Source organism: Acomys minous, assembly GCF_964271855.1.
Source record: "Acomys minous genome assembly, chromosome: 12".
Lineage (NCBI taxonomy): Eukaryota > Metazoa > Chordata > Mammalia > Rodentia > Muridae > Acomys > Acomys minous.
This window is the reverse complement of record NC_140493.1, coordinates 20,686,433-20,706,555: the sequence shown is the minus strand read 5'-3', so window position 1 is coordinate 20,706,555 and position 20,123 is coordinate 20,686,433. Positions and strand designations below refer to the sequence as shown.

Sequence of the window (20,123 nt, the reverse complement as noted above, 5' to 3'; positions counted from 1 at the left end):
AATAAGGGAAACGTGAAGGGCCCAAGCGCAGACACAGGTTGCCCCTCCGCGGGAGAAGGAACACTAAGGCCTCCTTGTGCTGCATCGTGAGTGTGGACGCGGTCCCTCCCAGCATTGTGGACATCTGAACCCAGATGCTCATGCTCGTCCAGCAAGTTGTCTTAACCCCGAGCCACTGAGTCCTGAGACGACCCCACTCCCTGCCCCCCCCCCCCCCCCAGACAGGTTTCTCTGTGTAGCCCTGGCTGGCCTGGACTACTTTGTAGGCCACCTACCTCTGCCTCCCTGAGTGTTAGGATTAAAGGCATGCAGTACCACACCCAGCTTGAGATGTCCCCAATTTGATGCAAGAAGCTTCTGGGTCTCTGCAGCTACCACAGGTGACATTTATTTGTGAAGCTCCCAGGCACAGCCCAGACACACAACACCAAGGAAAGCAGGAAGTGGCCACACAGTCACTATGGGAAGTCACAGGCATCTCCTACCCAGCTGAGTCCCCACCATACTCTCCTGTCTCAGAACAGCGCCAACTGTAGTTGAGGCATTAGGGGACCTCCCCTTCCCTCCCCAGGATGAAGGGCAGGTCTGGGCCAGCCAAGGAGCTTACACTGGGTACAAGAGCCAGGGCACCCCAGTCAGTTCCCGCCCCAGGACTACCTGAGGTTGCCCCTGGCTCCTCCTCTGGGCCACATGGTTGAGGCCAGAGTTTCACTTTCTGATGACAGCTCATCTCTGAGTCTCTGTTCCTTAGGCACAGTGGAGACAGCAGGACACAGCGCACAGACAGTAACGCCCTAGGCTTTGGTGGGACAGGAAGGCAGGGCAGGCAACAGAGCCTATGGCTAAGTTGGCCTAAGTTTAATAACAAAGCAGCTTCCAGCCCTTTCCTCTGGGCATCAATACCTCACAGGGGACCTGGCTTAGTCCAGCAGAGAGATAAGTGCCTGCAATCTGGACAGGAAGTACACACCTACACACACACACCACACCAACACAGTATCAAGAGACCAATACGACACACGAGACAAAGACCCTCCCCTGCCTCTGGTCAAAGTCCTATCCAATGGAGACGTTGGCTGAGCTCAGTCCATCCAAGTCCCCCAGTCACTGGTGCAGGGTTGAGGGACAAGAAGCAGCTGGCTTTAAATCTGGACATTGTATAGCGTCTGCAGCAGACTGTGGCGAGCAAAGGAGCAGGATTCCAGGGCACCGTTGGGCCTGTGGGGAAGACAGCTCCGTGAGTGGCACTGACACCCCAGGGTCTGTTAGTAACCCTGGCCTCTGCATGGGGGCTGGGCCAGGACTCTTGGGACTCTGTGCCCTGACCCAGTCAATAAGCAAAGACAGAGCAGTAAGGCCACACTCACTTTGTCACAAATGCCAACAGGAGGGGTGCAAGGGCCTTGGGGAAATAATCCTGCTGTACCATGTGGTTCAGCACCATCAGAGGGCCGTGCAGGCTGGGGATGGCCTTGATCTTGTCTTCACTCTGCAAATAAAAGCGGATGAGCTGCAAGGCCATCTGTGGGACCACAGGGTGGGGGTGACAAGGGCAGGCTTACCTTGAGCAGACCCATGTGGATGAGCAGCCTGGTGAGGAAGGTGTTGGAGTTGAAAGAGGAGGAGCTGAAGGCCTTCTTCATGAGGGCATCTACAAGGGCAGAAATCAAAGGTAGCCAGAGCCCCTGACTCCTGCCCTGTAGGAGGTAGTCCTGGGGCTAGAACCAATGAAGGCCTTGATTGACCAGGTGGACTGTTGCTTCCACCTGGTCGTATGAAATGGGTGTGGTGACCCAGTCTGTCCACCTTGCACAAGGGGCCAACTTGGTGGAAACCACTCGGGGAGGTTTGAGTGTTAGGTGAGAAAGGAGACTTAACGGGGCTGTGCACAAGAATTTAGGTCCCTGGCATCAGAACAGCCCCCGCCCAGCCCAGAGCAGCCTAGAGCGAGGCGTGCGGCTCTGCTCCTTATCTCTAGCTAGCCCTTCCCTGGGCCTTCCTCTTGCCTCTGCTTGGCCACATCTGATACACCCAGAGGCTCTAAAAGATGTGACAGGGTTAGACGGAAACAGAATGACATGGGGACAGGTGGGGCTTGGAGACGTAGCAAAGATTCCAGGAAAAGAAAAAAATTTTTTGAGATGGTTTCTCTGTGTAGCCCTGGCTGTTCTGGACTTGCTCTGTAGACCAGGCTAGCCTCGAATTCAGTGATCCACCTGCCTCTGCCTCCTGAGTGCTGGGATTACAAGTATATTCCACTAGGCCCGGTGTCAGGAAATTTTATGAAGGTGAGAGCAGGTGTTCTGTTTTCATGACCAATGTGCGGTCTTCCACAGGGGAACAAAGGGGCCTCTGACAAGATATCTCATGGGGCTGTGAAGATTTTGACTATCTGGCTTTTTAAGATAGGCAGGGCCCTGACCCTCCTTGGCCTAAGTTCTAAGCTTTGGGGCCTCCCCAGATGCAGAACTGAGGAAAAGCATCCAGGCCTGCCAGTCCCACCCAGCTCACATTACCGACGGCATCCAGCACTGCTGTCTTCACTGAGGCTTCGTCCCTGAACACAGATGCCACCTTCAGGAAGGCTGAGACAACCTTCTCAGGGTCAGAGGTGTCAGTCTGAGGATGAGAGATAATAGCACCGAGGCTCTGACTTTGTGGAAAAGAGCTGCAAAAGGCCCTGGCAACGTTGAGGGGCAGAGGAGGGGGACACAGCGGCAAGGAGAAGCCCTGAAGTTTTCCAGATTATTCCCCAGAGTCTGTTGAAAGCCTGGCCCACAAAAGGTCCAGCAAGTGAGTAAATGGTTAAATACCATCATCCCTGAGGCCAGCATCTTAATCCAACACTGGAAATCAGCCAGAGGGAGCCAATATCTGCATACACAAAAGGCTGCCTTCTCTTTCATTAACAAAAAAGAAACACACACAAAAAAGCTAATTTCTGAGTCAGGCATGGTGGCACACGCCCAGCACTCAGGAGGCAGAGGCAGGTGGATCTCTGTAAGTTGGAGGCCAGCCTGGTCTACAAAGTGGGTCGAGGACAGCCAATGCTGGCTCAAGTGTTAGATTTACTCACTGAAGCTCTTGAGAACGCTACTGAGCCACGAAAATGCAGAATAGCATGAAATAAAAGTTTGTGCTATGTAATCTCATTTATCATGAAAATAACATAACTATTTTGGCTGCTGTCAACTGATGTCCAATTTTCTCATACAAAACAAGAGCACAGCTCCAAGACAACTCAGCAGGTGTGGGACCCTGGCACCAAGCCTCACAGCCTGAGCTGATCCTTAGTAGGAGAGACTCAACTTCTGCAAGTTGTCCTCTGACCTCACAGACATACTTTTTTTTATTTTTATTTTTTTTATTTTTTATTTTATTTTATTTTTTTGGTTTTTTCGAGACAGGGTTTCTCTGTGTAGTCTTGGCTGTCCTAGACTCGCTTTGTAGTCCAGGCTGGCCTCGAACTCACAGCAATCCGCCTATCTCTGCCTCCCGAGTACTGGGATTAAAGGCGTGCGCCACCACGCCCGGCCCCATACTTTTTTTTAATTTATTGAGACAGGGTCTCACTATGTATCCCCAGCTGTACGCTAGGTTGGCTTCAAACTCACAGAAGTCCATTTGCCTTTGCCTCCCAAGGCTGAACTTAAAGGCATGCCTAGCAAAATGTGCTTTTACCACTAAGAGAATGCACATGGCCTCCATTTCAGGTTGCCAGGGTAACAAGCCATGCTGCATGCAATACAGTGTTAAGGGCTGCTCCTCTCTGAACGGCGTCACATGAGACTGGTTGGCGTCTGCACTGCACAGATGCCCCAGAAAGGGGATGTGTTCTAGAAGCAGCTAGACAGGCAGAAGCCCACATGCACAAGTGTGAGGCCAGAAAACATCCAAATTCTCTAACTCCCTAACCTGGGAGGGACCCTCATGACTAATACACCACAGCTCACTAAGAAATCTACCTTAAAATAAGGGGTGGAGGCTGGCAGAGTCTTACCTGCTGGGCTATCAGCACAGAGACCTTGGGACCGAGACGCAGCAGCTTCTCTGGGGAGGGGAATGACAGGAAGGTGGAGAGGTCTGTGGGAGGCGGGGAGGACAGCACGGGAGCTGGCTCCTGAGAAACAGGTGACACAGGGGTCTGTAGAGTCCACACCCTAGATCCCTGCACCTGGCTGTGCCATTCTCGCTTCAGTAGCATCCTACCCCAGCAGTTCTAGAGTCTAGGTCCAGAATTTGCTCACTCGGTCACAGGCCCCCAATGTATGGATCCTATGTGTGCTAACCTCAGATGTTCCTGAAGCCTTTGGGCTAAGGGCAGGATATTGCCTTAGTGCTCCGAGTGGAGCTTTGCCATGCAGACAAGGCAGCTGCCTGGGTCAGTGCTTGCTGCTAGCAAATACCAAGTGCCCAGGAAAACCTAACCCTGAGAGGCACTTTGTCAGTCAGTGGCTCCCGGCTCTATCTATAGGGGTGTGGGCAGGCTGACAGCTCTACCTAGACTCTGGAAGCTGGAGTTGGGAGCCTATGAGACAAAAACTAACAACCTGCCAGTGGCAGCAGGCCTATGTCAACCCCAGTCACAGCTCTAGATGACCGCTAGGAGCCTCCAAGATAACCCACTGGGGAGAGGAGAAAAGATTTTGTTTTTCAGTGACAGGGGTTAACTGCCAGCCTAAGGTGGCCTCAACTTTTTGGCAATCCTCTTGCATCATTCTTCTAAGCTGGAGTTACAGGTATGAATCAAGTTAAGCTATGCTTAAGTTTTGCTAGTTTTGTAAGAAATGTATTTAAACCACTCTGTTACAATTTATTTCTACATGAAATAAACAATATGTGTACACTTACTTTTTTTAAAAAAAGATTTATTTATTTTATGTATATGACTGATCTTATCTGCATGTACACCTGCATGGCAGAAGGAGGCAGAACCAGTATAGATGGTTGTGAGCCACCATGTGGTTGCTGGGAACTGAACTCAGGAACTCTGGAAGAGCAGACAGTGCTCTAAACCACTGAGCCATCTCTCCAGCCCCTACACTTACTTTCAAACACAACAAAAAACGTCTCTCCTCAAATGATTTTCTGAGAACCATGTGGCCTGTGTAGCTATTGGACTCCAACAGCTGCTAGCTCTAGTCCCACCAGGCTTTCCAGGACTCTATCCCACAAATGACAACAAACTCACCCCACTGTTCGGATCTAGAATCTTCCGTGAGGGTGTAGCTGACTCCTCTCCTGGCCCTCGTGGCTGTGGTTCTTCCTCTTCATCCTCCTCCTCCTCCTCATCTTCTTCCTCTTCATCATCTTCTTCTTCCTCCTCCTCCTCTTCTCCTTCTTCCTCATCTTCCTCCTCCTCATCCTCTCCCTCGTCATCGCTGCAGAGAGAAACCAGCTAAAGCCCAGCTGCCCGTGTTGGCACTCAAGGGTCAGCAGAGGGCCTGTTGTTTGTCGGTCATTCCCCACGGATGCTGCCCATGCTGTAGACACAGAAGAATCAGAACTGGTCTCTGTACCAAAGGAGCCTCAGGTCTCACGTGGAAGCAGATAAAGGAGCCTGTCAGGAGCTGCCCCGCCTGGGATGCCTGGGGCACTGCCATCTCCATCTCACGTGAGCACAGAAGGCTAAGAGTGTGGAAGAGCGATGTCACTCCAGCTCCCCTGAAGCTCTGGCTCAGTCCTGAGGACAGCATGTGAAGAAGCCTCCCTAGGGATGACTTAGGCAAGAGGATGGTGCTGCAAAAATACCTTCCCACTGCTGCCCACCTCAGCATCTCGCTCTGCCTCCACCTCTTCCATTCCTGTCAGACACTGAGAACTGACACATCCCTGTCAGGGGCCTGCACCTCCCACACTGATTTCCACCTGCTACTTCTTCCAAAGACCTGTGAGGAATGATGGCACACACTTGTAGCCAGGTAATTGGAAGGCAGAGGCAGGGGCATCTCTCTCAGTTCCAGGCCAGCTAGGGTCATATACTAAAACCCTGCCTCCAAAAACAAAAAACAAAAAACAAAAAACAGCAGCCCTTCAGGAACTGCCCCCACATGCTGGGGCAAAGACACAAAAGTGCTCCCTTTTCTGCAACACCTAGCATAAGGTGCCAGCTGCCAGACTGGCAGGTAGCAGGAGATAAACCAAGTGGAAATAAGTGAACCAGTCGTGACACCTCGCCTCTGCAGCTACTTTCCCAGAGTTCCCTACCTGAGGGATGCCAGCACCTTGGCCATGTTGAAGCTGTCCAGCACCTCCTGAAGCTGTTCACAGCCCTCTTCTCCCAGGGCATTGCCTAATCCAGGACGGAAACTAAGGTCAGGGAGAAGAGTGCTGGGGCCGCCGGCCAGGGCGGAGCTGAGGCTGACCCCACGGCTGACCCCCACAGCCTACCGTTGAGGTCCAGCTTCTCCAGCTCAGCTTTGTCGGCCACAGCCTCAGCAACAACCAGGGCAGCATCTCTCTTGATTTCACAGAAGGACAGGTTCAGCTCCTACAGTAAGAAAAGCATAGAGAGGCATGCCAAACCTGGACCAGGGGCCAAGCCGGGCTCTGCTCAGCTTTCCCATAGGAGGGTGAAGGAAAACAGAAACAGTGCCGTGAACCCAATGCAAACCCAGGCTGAGGCCTGGCCCGGCCCAGGCCCACCCTCCTTCACACCAGACCCTTACGCAGCCATACCCTACCACTACACCATGGGCAGCCTAGACTGAGGACGAGGGCACGGGAAACAACGCTAGCACCTTCAGCTTGGGCAGGCCTCCACGGACGGCATCTGAGATGGCAACGGCGCCCTTAGAGCGCACCAGGCAGTCTCCAAAATTGATCACTTCCACTTGCCGCAAGGTCTTCAGCGTCTGAGAGAAGGACACAGGGGTCTAAGGTGATGCTGTCATTTTTACACACTGGCCTGACCACCTCACCATCTCATGAGCTCTTCTCATCACTGCCCACTGACCTCTGAGGTCCTGGAGAATCCTCAGGCAAAGCACTCATGTTACAGACTTCTCCCTGAAGCATGGATCTAATCCTACCCCAATCAGGTCTTAAAGGCCCCCCTGGCTCCCTGGTACTGCCAGGTAGACTCAGCTGGCAATACTACAGCGTCTCAAGCCCTTCTTTCCCTTTATTATTCCCTCCAGCACCCCTTGAACTCAGTCATTTTAAATAAGGAGCAACTTAGAAAGGCTCCCACATTGACCTGTGGACTCTCACACTCTTGTCAATCATTGTTTGTCAGAGTTGACCAGTCTTTTATCCTTAGCCAGAAAAAACAAGCTACCACAGAAGCCAGCCTCAAGTCGAAGGTCGATCCAGCCGGCCATTTGATGCTAACACTTGCATCTGTGACATTTATAACTCAACCTTCCATGGGCCCTCCCACCCCGAGGGCAGAGCTCTGAGGGGCCACTGTGTTCAGTCTGTTCAAACTGGTCAGCAGTCTCCGTCCCTCCTTGTACAGTATCTCCCTGAAGCAGGAACCCTGTTCAGCTAACCCATGCCCCTGACACACTGGGCATGCACAAAGGGCTCAGTATGCAGGCGCTGAGTGCACCAACAAGTAGGCAGACGGGGCCACAGCAGCATCTTCCTTTGCAGCTGGAACAGAACCAGCACCAGCTACTGAGGACCCAGAGATCACTCAGCACCAGGCACCGTATGACCTATGATCTGCCCTGTGCAAATAAGCAGGGCTGTGGGGTATTCAGGACGAAGGGTGGAAAGGTAGGGCAGCTGCCACGCTTGCCAACAAGCTTCCTGGGGCCTATGTGGACCCCCCTCACCTCAGCCATGGCCACTGCGCCCTTCTCAGTGAAGGTGTTGTCATTTAGGTTGATGACTCGCAACAGGGGGTTGATGGCGAATGCCTGGGCCAGGGCGGTGACACCAGGGTGGTTAATTCCATTCTGTGGCATATGGACCTCTTCCAGAGTCCCGATGACCTGTGGGACAGAAGAGAGTTGAGCAGTGTGGCCTGGTGCTATAGTGACATGCGGTGGGTGGGACACAGACACAGACAGCAGGCAAGAGCTGCCAGAGTTCCCAGGGCACAAGCAAGCTTTTGAACATGGCTACATCAGATCCACAGAGAAGAAAAGGGGTCAGAGATGCCAAAGATTGGGCAGATTCACACAGCTCTGAAGTAGAAAGCCTGCACCAGGAATGAAGGTTTCCTAGTCTGGTATCCTCTGCACGGTGGTGGCAGTGGTGGGGGATGGCTGGCTTTGGCAGGCAGCAGGGCCCCTCCCCCGAGGCCTCCTCCTGTGCAGCCAGTCTCACTTCCACACCACACCTGCCCAGGCCTTAGGCTCCTATCCTCTCCACTTCAGTTCCACCATTTCCCTGTTTGCTGACATTTTTCTTTGTCTCAGAGGCTCCAACCTGGGGCCTTGAGTGTGCTCATGCTGGGTTACAGTGCCACTGCCATTTTCTTTAAAACAAAACATTCTGAATTGTGTCTGCCTGTGCGTGCAGGTGCCCAGTGACCAGAAGAGGAGCCCTGGGTGCTGGCCTTACAGGCAGTTGTGAGTTGCCTGACATAGGTCCTGGGAGCCAACCTCAGGTCCTCTGCAAGAACAGCCATGCATTATCCTAACTGCTGAGCCACCTCCCCAGGCCCTGCATCTTCCTGAGCCCAACGCTCTCCCTTAGCGCTCAGCTCCCGGGGCCCTAGCTTCATTTTGTTGCTGTGATAAAATGCTTTGACTAAAAGCAACTTAAGAAAGGAAGAGGGGCCAGGCACGGTGAGACGTGCCGTGAATCCTAGCACTTGGGAGGGAAAGTGCTTAGGAAGCAGATCTCTGTGAGTTCAAGGCCAACCTGGTTTACACAGAGAAACCTGTGAGTGGGGGGAGGGGGTTGGAAGAGGAGAAAGAAAAGAGGCTGGAGGATGGCTCAGAGATTAAGAATACTTGCTACTTTTGGGGAGCACCTGGGTTCAACTCCAGGCACCCACGAGGCTCACAGCTGTCTGCAACTCCAGTTCTAGGAGGTGTCCTTTGGTCCCCACAGGCATGAGGTATGCACGTAGTATACAGACAAAAGTAGGCAAAATACCAACACACATAAGATAACTTACTTTAAAAAACAAAGGGTTTAGCCAGGCATGGTGGCGCACGCCTTTAATCCCAGCACTCGGGAGGCAGAGGCAGGCGGATCACTGTGAGTTCGAGGCCAGCCTGGTCTACAAAGATAGTCCTGGACAGCCAAGACTACACAGAGAAACCCTGTCTTGAAAAACAAAAACAAAACAAAACAAAAAAACAAAGGGTTTAGCCGGGCAGTGGTGGCGCACACTTTTACTCCCAGCACTTGGGAGGCAGAGGCAGGCGGATCGCTGTAAGTTTGAAGCCAGCCTGGTCTACAAAGATAGTCCTGGACAGCCAAGGCTACACAGAGAAACCCTGTCTTGAAAAAAAAAAAGTGTGGCAGAGCTGTAGGAAGAAGCACCAAGACGAAGGGAAAGCATGCCATCTGCACAGCCTCTGCTCACGATGCAGCACCAAGCAGCACAAGTGGGAAAGATTCAAGTGCTGGGAAGGGAGGTTTTCACTCTATTTTTGTTTACAGTTCTGAGCCAAAGGCGTTTATTTCGGGGATGCCAAAGGCGGCAACTGAAGAACCTGCCTGCTGCATCACCTCCGCTGTGGGGACACAGAGGGAAAACACCCTCGCTTGTTTATTCTTGCTCTGCCACTTTCTTCACTCACACAGTTTAAGGCACAGCCCGTAAGTGGTGCTGCCCACATTCACCCTAATTAACAATCACCCCACAGACCACCAACTCTTCACCTAGACGCTCTTCCCTGGGGCTGGAGCAACAGCACAGATCTGGTTCCCACACCCACATTCTGGCCTCACTGAGCACCAGTGGTGCACACACACCTGCCATGGCAGGTGAAAACACACACACACAGTTTTTGCACAGGACCTGACTTCAGTTGGGTAGCTCACAACTGCCTGGAATTCCAGTGCCAGGGTGACCCAATGCCTCTGGCCTCTGTGGGCACCTGCACACAGCACGCTCACGCATGTACACATACATGCACACGCGCGCACACACACCTCCCACTTAATTCTTCTAGGTTAGAACAATCTGACAAAAGCTAACTTGCACACCAGGGAAGACTTGCTCAATCCTCCTAGGCAAAAGTCTGTGCCTCAGAGCCACAGGCCTTCCTTCCTGCACTAGGCCTGTCCCCCGCTACCCTCCACCTTCAGACAGAGTAGAGAACTTCACACAGAATTGATGTAACACTGCCTGGGTTAAGACACATCACTCTAGCTAGGCATGGTGGCACATGCCTTTACTCCCAGCACTCGGGAGGCAGAGGCAGGTGGATCTCTGTGAGTTCGAGGCCAGCCTGGTCTACAAAGCAAGTCCAGGACAGCCAAGGCTACACAGAGAAACCATGTCTTGAAAAAACAAAACAAAACAAACAAGGCTGGAGAGATGGCTCAGTGCATAAGAGCACTGTCTGTTCTTCCAGGGGTCCTGAGTTCAATTCCCAGCACCTACATGGTGGCTCACAACCATCTATACTGGAATCTGATGCCCTCTTCTGGCATTCAGGTGTATATCCAGATGGAGTACTCATATATAAAATTAATAAAATCTTTAAAAAACAAACAAACAAACACACACCTATTACTCTCAACACCCAAACTATGGGCTCCGTCAAGTGCTGGAAGATATGAGGACCTGAGCTCAGTCAGCAGGAGCCACATGAAGACGGTGGGGAAGCACCTGCCATCCCAGCGCTGGAGAGGCAGCCAGGAAGCCCCACGGCTTACTGGCAGCCAGGCCAGCCCAATCCTGAGCTTCAGCCAAAGGTGAATGCGGCTTGGAATCCGCCCATGGCAAGCACCTTAAGCCCTGCAGTCCAGACATACTGCTTAGGGTCATTAGTCTTTCCGCCCAGACTCACGGTAGGAGCCCAGTGGTGGACAAGAACCTGAGTCTAGGGTGCTGGAGAGATGGCTCAGTAGTTAAGAGTACCACCTGCTCTTCAAAAGATCCTGAGTTCAATTCCCAGCAACCACATGGTGGCTCACAACCATCTATAATGTGATCTGATTCCCTCTTCTGGCCTACAGGTGTGCATGCAGGCAGAACACTGTATATATAATAATAAATAAATCCTTAAAAAAAAAAAAAAAAGAACCTGAGTCTAAGCAGAAGACTGCGGCTGCGGGCCACGGGAGGGCTACCTGAGGACAGGAAGCAGTCCCACTCCAGCCTGCAGTACCGCTCGGACCTACAGTATCCAAGAACACAGCACAAGTGAGAAGGCGAACAGGGGACAAAGCTGGTAAAGAGTGCTAAGGGACCAGTGAGATGGTGCCTTGGGCAAAGACACCTGCTGTGTGAGCCTGAAGACCCATGTTCAGTCTCTAGGACTCATGTCAAGTAGGAGAGAACCACCTCTGCCACCTCTGGCCCCCACATGTGCACTATGGCATAGGCACTTATACACATCTACAATAAACACCATTTTGCCAAGTAGCCAGGTGATGGGGGAGCACACCTTTAAACCCAGCACTTGGGAAGCAGAGACAAGCAGAACTCAAGTTCAAGGCCAGCCTGATCCAGACACAGAGAAACCATGTCTCTAAAAAGAAAAAAGAAAAAGAAAAAGCTGGGTGTGGTGGTGCACACCTTTAATTTTAGCACTTGGGAGGCAGAGGCAGGCAGATCGCTGTGAGCTCGAGGCCAGCCTGGTCTACAAAGCAAGTCCAGGACAGCCAAGGCTAACACAGAGAGACCGTCTCTAAAAACCAACCAACCAAACAAACAAAAATAAATAAATAAAAGACAAAATAAGCCAGGTACGGTGACACACATCACACCTTTAATCCCAGTCACTACTCAGGAGATGAAGGCAAAGAGATCTCTGTTAAGTTTGAAGCCAGCCTGCTCTACATAGACAGTTCCAGGCTAGCCAGGGCTACAGAGACATATCCCATCTCAACCCAACAAAAAACCAAGGCACCGAGCCCCACTCATCTGTTATGCCCCCCACCTCCTTCTGTGTCTGGCATAGCAGGGTACAAAGAAATGACTTACCCCAAAAGCTTCTGCCAAGGCAGTGGCCCCATCGTTCTCCAGGCGGTTCCTACCAGCCACAAAGACCTTCAGGGCTAGGGGCTTGCCTTGGGCACTGGACTTGCGGTGACACTCGGTCAGAGCTGCTGCCAGAATCTGTAGGGAAAGGCACGGTGTGTGCGGTTCTTGGACAGGTCCTCACTCCACCTGCCTCTCAACCCAACCGTTTCCCAGTGAACTACACCTCCTCCAATGGTGCTCGAAGGACACTGCTAAAGCACAGTGGTCACAGCACTTCACAGTTTATACAAAGCTCCTCCCCACCCCCCAGGCAGGGTTTCCCCGTATGGCCCTGGCTGTCTTGGATCCTGCTCTATAGACCCGCCTGCCTCTGCGTCCCAAGTGCTGGGATTGCAGGTGTTGCACGTAGAACTGTTATACTTTCTGGTATTTGCTGGGGCTAGTTACAGGGTCTAAGGCAGTAGAGGCAAATGGAGCAGCTGGATTGTAAGCCAAGTGTGCTGTGAACTCCTACTTATCTCAGGGTTAAATCTATCATGATTTTAACCTTCCAGATGAAGAAACTAGGCTGAGAGGGGCCAGAATCTTGCCCTGAGACAGTCTCATGATGAGGCTGAGGCTGACCTTGAACTCACACTGCTGTAACTCTGCCTTCTAAGCACCTCCAGTCTTGCCACAGCAACCAGCTTAGAAACTTTGTCATGGTCACTAAACTGGCTGACTCTGAACCAGAACACAGAGCCTTGAGCTTTTCTCCTATGCTCCCTATCTGAGGGAACTTCCTGCCAGACTGTGGCGCACTCATCATCTGATAATACCTGTGCCTAATCAACATTTTTTTCTTTCTTGGTTTTTTTCAAGACAGGGTTTCTTTGTGTAGCTCTGGCTGTCCTGGACTTGCTTTGTAGACCAGGCTGGCCTTGACCTCACAGTGTTCTACCTGCCTCTGCCTCCTGAGTGCTGAGATTAAAGGTGTGTGACAGCACACCTCAGCTGGGCACTTTTTATCCCAGCACTCAGGAGGCAGAGGCAGGCAGATCTCTGTGTTCAAAACCAGCCTAGGCTACATAGAGAAATCCATCTTGAAAAAACAAAATCTGCCTGGTGTGGTGGTGCACGACTTTAATCCCAGCACTCAGGAGGCAGAAGCAAGTGTATCACTGTGAGCTCGAGGCCAGCCTGGTCTACAAAGTGAGTCTAGGACAACCAAGGCTACACAGAGAAACCCTGTCTCGAAAAAAACAAAAACGGAACCCCCCCCACACAAAAACAACAACAAAAACAAACAAAAAAACAACCCTCGGGCTGGGGAGATGGCTCAGAGGTTAAGAGCACTGTCTGTTCTTCCAGGGGTCCTGAGTTCAACTACCAGCAACCACATGGTGGCTCACAACCATCTATAATGAGATCTGGTGCCCTCTTCTGACAGACACGCACACATGCGAGCAGAGTATGTATAAATATAAACTAAAACAAAAACAAAAAAATGACCCTCCATTTAAGTGAAAAGGTGTTATGCTGGGACGAGGGCAGCTAGGTTCCACCCGCCCTTTATATCACAGGCCAGCCTCGACTGAGGTGGTCACTGTCTCCTCAGCCTGGGACAACTTAAGGCTCACTCTGGTTCTTTCTGATCTGAATGGAGCCTGGGAGGTGGAGACACAGCTCCATACAAAGTGTGTTGAGGCTCTAGGTTCAATCCTCCCTGCCACAAGGGGAGGGAGAAAAAGAAAGAAGGCAACTTATGGTGAAGGCTCCAACTCTACTCACTCCACTCCAGACCTGTTTACCCGTACAGGAAACTGGAGCTGGTGCCAGCAGCGCACACAGAAGCAGCTTCGTAAATGCACCCCCAGCCCTGTTAGTGTTCTGGGTCTGAGGGAAACAGGAGGGCTGGTCTCCCTTGCTGCATGGCTGGTAGCTGCAGGTGAACCTAAGGCGCAACCCTGTCCAGGAATAAAAGCCGACTATGACTGGGGCTGTGCCAGCTGTTCTGAGTAGTGAGAGCTTTGGTACAAGGATATCCCAGCCCCAAATTCTGCACAGCAAACAGGGCAGAGCAGGTTATGCAGCAGCACTGCCTGTGTTGCCAAGGCAACTCAAGACCGTGGAATAGTTGCTTAGCAACCCACCCTCTGGACTCCTTTCCTCACTGGCTACAGGCTGCTGTCTTTCAGGCACCGCTTTTCTCCTCTGAAGTGACAGTCCCTGATGGTAGGCTAAGGGCCGGAACACACAGCCCAAGGTGGACACAGGAGGGCCCACCCAGGGCTGCCAACCCACCTTGCCACCACCGATGCCCATGCCACAGTTGTTAAGCTTGAGTTCATGCAGGGTGAAGCAGGCTGGGCTCTTGAGGAGGGCTTCGAAGCCTCGCACTCCATCAGGCCCAAATGCATTGTCACTGAGGTCGAGTTCCACCAGCTGTGCTCCTGCAGTGATGAGGCCCTCCCCAAGTGAGATCTGGACACAGAGAGAACTCAGTCAGTCCCCCAGACACCTCCCAGATGCCACTCCTGGGCCAGGCCTGGCCCTATCCACAGATCATACCCCAGTCAGTGAGGATGTGGCACAGACACCGGCTTAAAAATTGTAACTTATTGTCGTCATCATCATTTATTACTGAGTTTGAGCTTACACACACTTGTACTAAAATGCAAGTATAGTGCTCAGAGCATAACTTCTGGTTGGTTCTTTCTCTCTTTCCTCCAGGGCATTTATTGCCTGAGTGCATCTTTAATAGAAGTATGCACAGCAAGCACCGTTACCCATGGAGCCACCTCGCTGGCTTAGATACCGCATTTACAGCAGACTTCCTTACTATGCTCCCACAGTGGAATGGGAGTGGGTGGGGCCTGGGGATAGGAAGATCTGGGAAGGCTCTCCATAGGAGGTGGCACTGAGCTCACCAAGGATAAGCACCAGCCACTCAACACAAAAAGGTTCCAGACAGAGCAGAGATACAGAAAGCTGGAGCCTGCCTAAGCTGGGGCAGGCTTCTGGACATGCAGGAATGCCTCATAAACACCACAAGCTTGGACTGTCTGAGCAGGAGACACCCTCAGCCCTGCCAGGAGAAATGACCAGCGGTGGCTCTGCCAGAGAGGGGACAGGAGAAAGGGAGGGCAGGCATAAGAATGGGCAAGCAGCTCTCAATGGAAGGAAATCAAGAAGAGACACCTTGCCTCTGCTCATACTACACACAGTTTCCTAGAATCACTCCAAAGCCAATGGCTGCCATGCCATCAGGGGGTCTGGCCCCAGCTAACCTCTGCCCTCTGGTGGCCACAGCTATGCACTGCCCCCTTCCCCTGGACCCCTGGGTTCTCTTTGTTTCTAGATTGAGCTTGTTCACCCTTCCAAGATGGACACCAACTCCACTGTCTCTCAGGAGCTGGCACCACATAGCAGGCCTGCTTGAGAGGCCCAGAATGCCCTGCGGTGGCTCTTTGAGAGGGAAGACGGTGAGGAGGCCTTTTGAAACTCCACGGTTGTGCTATACTGAAGGTCTGAGGAGGCATGACAATCACCATCCCAAATGCCACCATCCTGAGGCTGTGCTAGGCAGAGGAGCCTAGGGCAGCCCACTGCCAGCCTGCATGAAGACCCAGCCTAATTCTCTCTCTCCTCCTCTCTGTGGCTCAAACGCTGGGCACTTGGCCCTAGACAATGTGGAACGGGATCCCCTATTGAGTATCAGAGCAAAAGAGTGACAACGAAAGGTGGAAAGCCACAAGACACCATATACTGCCTGGACCCTGAGCAAACAGGTCCCTGGGGCACCAGGAGAGGGTGGGCATAGCAAGGGAGATGTAGTGTGACAACAGGGGTCTTGGGATGCCTGCTCTAAGCACCACCTCCTCCCAGTCAAGGCTTGGGCCCTGACGGCTCCTTCCTGATCTCACCTGCCCATCGCCTGTCAGGACACAGGGCAGGTGCTGCGCAAGCCTGGCTTTCACCTGTGGGATGAACTGATTCTCCAGAGAAAACCAGTGTGAGGTGGTGTCTGCCTGCAGGAAAGCACAGCCTGGCCCTTACCAGAGCTGGTGGGATCTCGGATCGCAGCCTTCCGGTGAACATGTCACTCCAGTGGCATCGCTGTGCAGGAAGAAGGGAAGTGTTAGCTGGAGAACCCAGGGCAGCCTCGCGTGAAGCCTCACACCAGCGATGCCTCCCCGAGAGCTGGGTACAGAGGACTCCTAGAGTTGCTAGTTTCGGTTTTCTCAGTAGAGAATTAGACCTATCCTGGCACAGCTGGAGGGGGCTGGAAGCGAAGGGTATTCTGAACTGTCCAACCTTTTGGTGGAAATACGTGACAATTCTGGGCGACAGACTAACACAAAAGTAAAAAGAGGCCTTAAGATGTAGAAGCACTTCTCTTTCACCCTTACCTGACGGCACTGTGCGTCTTTTATGTTGTTTCCACACAGGAGTGTCACATAGTGTCCAACTATGTAACTGAGGCTGGCTTTGAACTCCTAATCCTTTGCCAAGCTCCCCCATCCTGTGATCTCAGATTTGCACCTATGCCCACCCAAGAGAGAACAAGGTCCAGCCTTAGAGCCTTAGGTGGCCTCAGTGTCCAGCTAAAACCCATACTTTTCTATTATGTCCTGTTTGGAGAAATGATGCTTTGCTTTTAAAAGTTCATTTAGGGGCAGGCTGGGGAGATGGCTCAGCATTTAAGAGCACTGGCTGCTCTTCTAGAGGACCCTGGTTCAGTTCTTAGCACCCACATCACAGCTCACAACCACCTAAGGGTTCAGTTCTAGGAGATTCTATATCCTCTTCTGGCCTCTGCCAGGTACCAGGCACATACCTGTTAAACATACATAAAAAATTGTTTTCCTAAAATACATAAAAAGCCAGCTTGGTGAAAATGACCAGATAAATGTCACAAAGGTAGGAGCATTTAGGCCTTGGCTGCAAAAGCCATAGCCCTAGTTCTGGCTGCTATGGGTGAAGGTATTAGATTGCCCTCTGTTAGGCCGCAGTGGTGGCGCACGCCTTTAATCCCCGCACTCGGGAGGCAGAGGCAGGCGGATTTGAGTTCGAGGCCAGCCTGGTCTAGAGAGTGAGTCCAGGACAGCCAAGGCTACACAGAGAAACCCTGTCTAGAAAAACCAAAAAGACCCCTGCTTTCCTAACACTTGAAGATTGCCTCATTTCAGGAAAGGGCAAACCTGCGTGCTCTCGAGTGGCTTAAGAGGAACTATGTGGGTTCCTGTCACCAGGACAGGTGTTTGTCAGGTCCTGGACCTGCTCGTGTCCTCTGCCTGTGCTCTCACCTTCAGCTCCGACTTCTTCTCTAAGGCCTTGGCGATGACTCGAGCCGCTTCCACGCCCACAGTGTTACCCTCAAGTCGCAGTGCCTCCAGGCCATCAAAGTCTTCAATCTCCTTAATCACATCCTTGGCTGTAAGGAAGAAGACACTTTAGGCTTCTGCCTTCATGCACCACAGGCAGGGCAACGGAGAAAGCACCTCTAAGTCACTGACTCCAAGGGCTACGAGGCATGCAGGTCCGGAGAGAGAATTGGACAGGCCCACAGCCTACTCAGGAGCAGAGCTGTGCAGAAGACTGTTCCTCCATGTTCATGTGAGCACAGGCCTAGTCACTGTACTATTAACCAGTTAACACTAGTCACTATGGATAGGGAGTTTCCTTTTAGTTTGTGATTTTTAAAGTCAGGGTCTCATGTAGTGCAGAAAGGCTTTGAAGTTCACTACACAGTCAAGAATGGCCTTGAACTTCTGATTCTCTTACTGTCATGTGGCTAGGGCCTCCTCTCCAGCTGCCCTGAGGACAGTGGCTGGGGTGATCTCAAGTCATGATCCAAAAGGTAGCCCCCATCTAAGGTCAAGAGACCGGACTGCCAAGAGCCATCCTGTTAAAGGAGCTCATTAGGCACGTGGGCTGTCTAGGAGGTGATCTGATATTTTGCAAGGTCTGCACCATGACGCACTCCCAGAATTGCTTCCAGCCTCTGACACAATGTCAAGAGCCATTGATTTGGGGAAGTTCAGTAGGCATGAGAGCTCTGTGGAAGAGATCTAGTATTTTGCGAAGTCTGTACCGTGATGCACCCCAGAATTGCTTCCAGCCTCCAACAATCTGTCAATTGTACACTGCTGCATCTCTCTAAAATCTGGCATTAGAGCTGGGCGTGGTGGCACAAGCCTTTAATCCCAGCACCCAGGGAGGCAGAGGCAGGTGGATCTCTGTGAGTTTGTGAGTTTGAGACCAGCCTGGACTACAAAGTGAATCCAGGACAGCCAAGGCTACACAGAAAAACCATGTCTCAAAACAAAACAAAAAACCCCAAAAGAACAAAAACCTGGCATTGGTGTGAACTATCACTCTGGTGCTGACCAGCTCTGATTGAGCAAACTTCCTGCAGGATCTTGTTGAGGATATATTGCTGTTCAGATGAATTAATCCCTGACTATGGAATTCCTGATTTGGTTCAAACAGTTTTAAAAGTTAAATTGTTAGCCAGGCATGGTGACACACTCCTTTAATCCCAGCACTTGGGAGGCAGAAGCTGGCAGAACGCTGTGAGTTCAAGGCCAGCCTGGTCAACAAAGTGAGTCCAGGACAGCCAGGGCTACACAGAGAAACCCTGTCTGGAAAAAACAAACAAACAAAAAGTTAAATTGTTTTAGATCTTCTGAAACAATTTAAGAAAGTTTATGGCTACAATAAATAATACCCTCGTGGACCTCCTGATGCCTCACTAGGGGATAGCCTTGAAGCAGATTTGCAGCCTCAGATAAGCCTTCACTCCAGATGGCACCACGAATCCTCGTATTCACCACAAATATAGGCAAGTTGGTTTAAACTTCCCATGAACCCAAGATATAATGGGGCTGCCTAGAAATGTCTAAATTAAGCACAAACTTTAATGTCTAAATATATAAACTGTTCTGTTATAAGTCCTTATACCACTTTGTGGCATCATACGTTGTCATTTTAAATTTACTCTGTTTCTAAGAATGAAGGACAGATAAAAATATTGTCCTAAACTTATTATGAACTAAGATATAGCTGGAAAATATGTAGCCAGGTCAGTCCTAACTGAAAAGACTGTAAATTGTAACTTTTAGACCCTGTTAACCTTTAGGCCTTGTCGACCTTAGTCACTCTGAACTCACTATGAATTGAGGTAACTCATACATAGATAAATATTTAGTTTTTTAAAAGTGTATTTTAGAATTCATCTGGTTTTGTGATTGTCTTTTTTGACTATGAGGTAATTCCCTTTTCTCAGAAGTACAGCGACCAACAATAAATAACGTTGAAATTAGGATGCTTAACTTCATGTGGTTGAAATTAAGATGATTGACTTTGTCCAGTTGAAGTTAAAATGCCTAACTTCATCCACCTTTTCTCTTGAATGTATGTGTAAGTGGTTTGTTTTCTCTCTTTCATTTCTGATTTCCCTATAAATTTACAAATAAGTCAGCAAACTCAGGGCTCCCCATCAGCCCTCTCAGACAAGCAGGCATACTTTAGCTTAGTGGATAGGCCACAAAGAGGCCTATCAACCCTGCCTGCAGTTTTTGGCTAGAAATCGCTTTTACAGCCCCTGGCTGTAGGAACATTGTGGTCAGTTTCCCCCTTGGCACAGTACAGCCAGTCTCTAGAGAAGGAACCCTGGCTCCCTCCCCTTTCTTTTTTCAGTCCTGATCAGTTACCTGAGCCATCAGGTCTATCGACCCAAGATACGATGTGAACTGGAGGGGAATACAAATCCAGCCAGAGATCCTACCCTGGACCTTCCCAGAGCCCAGATGGACACTAACACTGGACTTCCCTGATGGCCGCTGTTCAAGGAAACATACAAGCCTTAAAAGCAAGCAGGGGAGGGCCAGGCCTGGTGGAACACGCCTTTAACCCCAGTAGCACTCAGGAGGCATTGTTGAGAGGATGTCTATGAATTTGAGGCCAGCCTGGTCTACACGGCAAGTTCCAGGACAGCCAGAATTATAAAGAAAGACTATCTCACCAAATAAATAAATACAATTTAAAAACTAATTGACTAAAGGTAGATAAAGTG

General features: G+C 51.0%; 1 protein-coding gene across 4 annotated transcripts in view; it reads right to left on the bottom strand.

Moving 5' to 3' along the window:
* Positions 1–366: 366 nt before the first annotated feature.
* The window catches only part of RANGAP1 (Ran GTPase activating protein 1), a 28,712-nt gene continuing 8,955 nt past the window's right edge, over positions 367–20,123 (bottom strand). For 3 of the 4 annotated variants that reach the window (XM_084748358.1, XM_084748359.1, XM_084748357.1), the window contains exons 3-16: positions 17,353–17,480; positions 16,103–16,162; positions 14,348–14,527; positions 12,065–12,199; positions 7,782–7,940; positions 6,741–6,854; positions 6,391–6,490; positions 6,208–6,292; positions 5,192–5,381; positions 4,001–4,120; positions 2,517–2,619; positions 1,563–1,651; positions 1,368–1,489; positions 367–1,218 (exon numbers count right to left, since the gene is read on the bottom strand). In XM_084748358.1, the coding sequence (XP_084604484.1) occupies positions 1,143–1,218; positions 1,368–1,489; positions 1,563–1,651; positions 2,517–2,619; positions 4,001–4,120; positions 5,192–5,381; positions 6,208–6,292; positions 6,391–6,490; positions 6,741–6,854; positions 7,782–7,940; positions 12,065–12,199; positions 14,348–14,527; positions 16,103–16,162; positions 17,353–17,480 (1,661 nt within the window). In that variant the 3' untranslated portion in view covers positions 367–1,142. The remainder of the gene's footprint in view (positions 1,219–1,367; positions 1,490–1,562; positions 1,652–2,516; positions 2,620–4,000; positions 4,121–5,191; positions 5,382–6,207; positions 6,293–6,390; positions 6,491–6,740; positions 6,855–7,781; positions 7,941–12,064; positions 12,200–14,347; positions 14,528–16,102; positions 16,163–17,352; positions 17,481–20,123) is intronic. The other variant, XM_084748360.1, reaches the window with a different exon arrangement.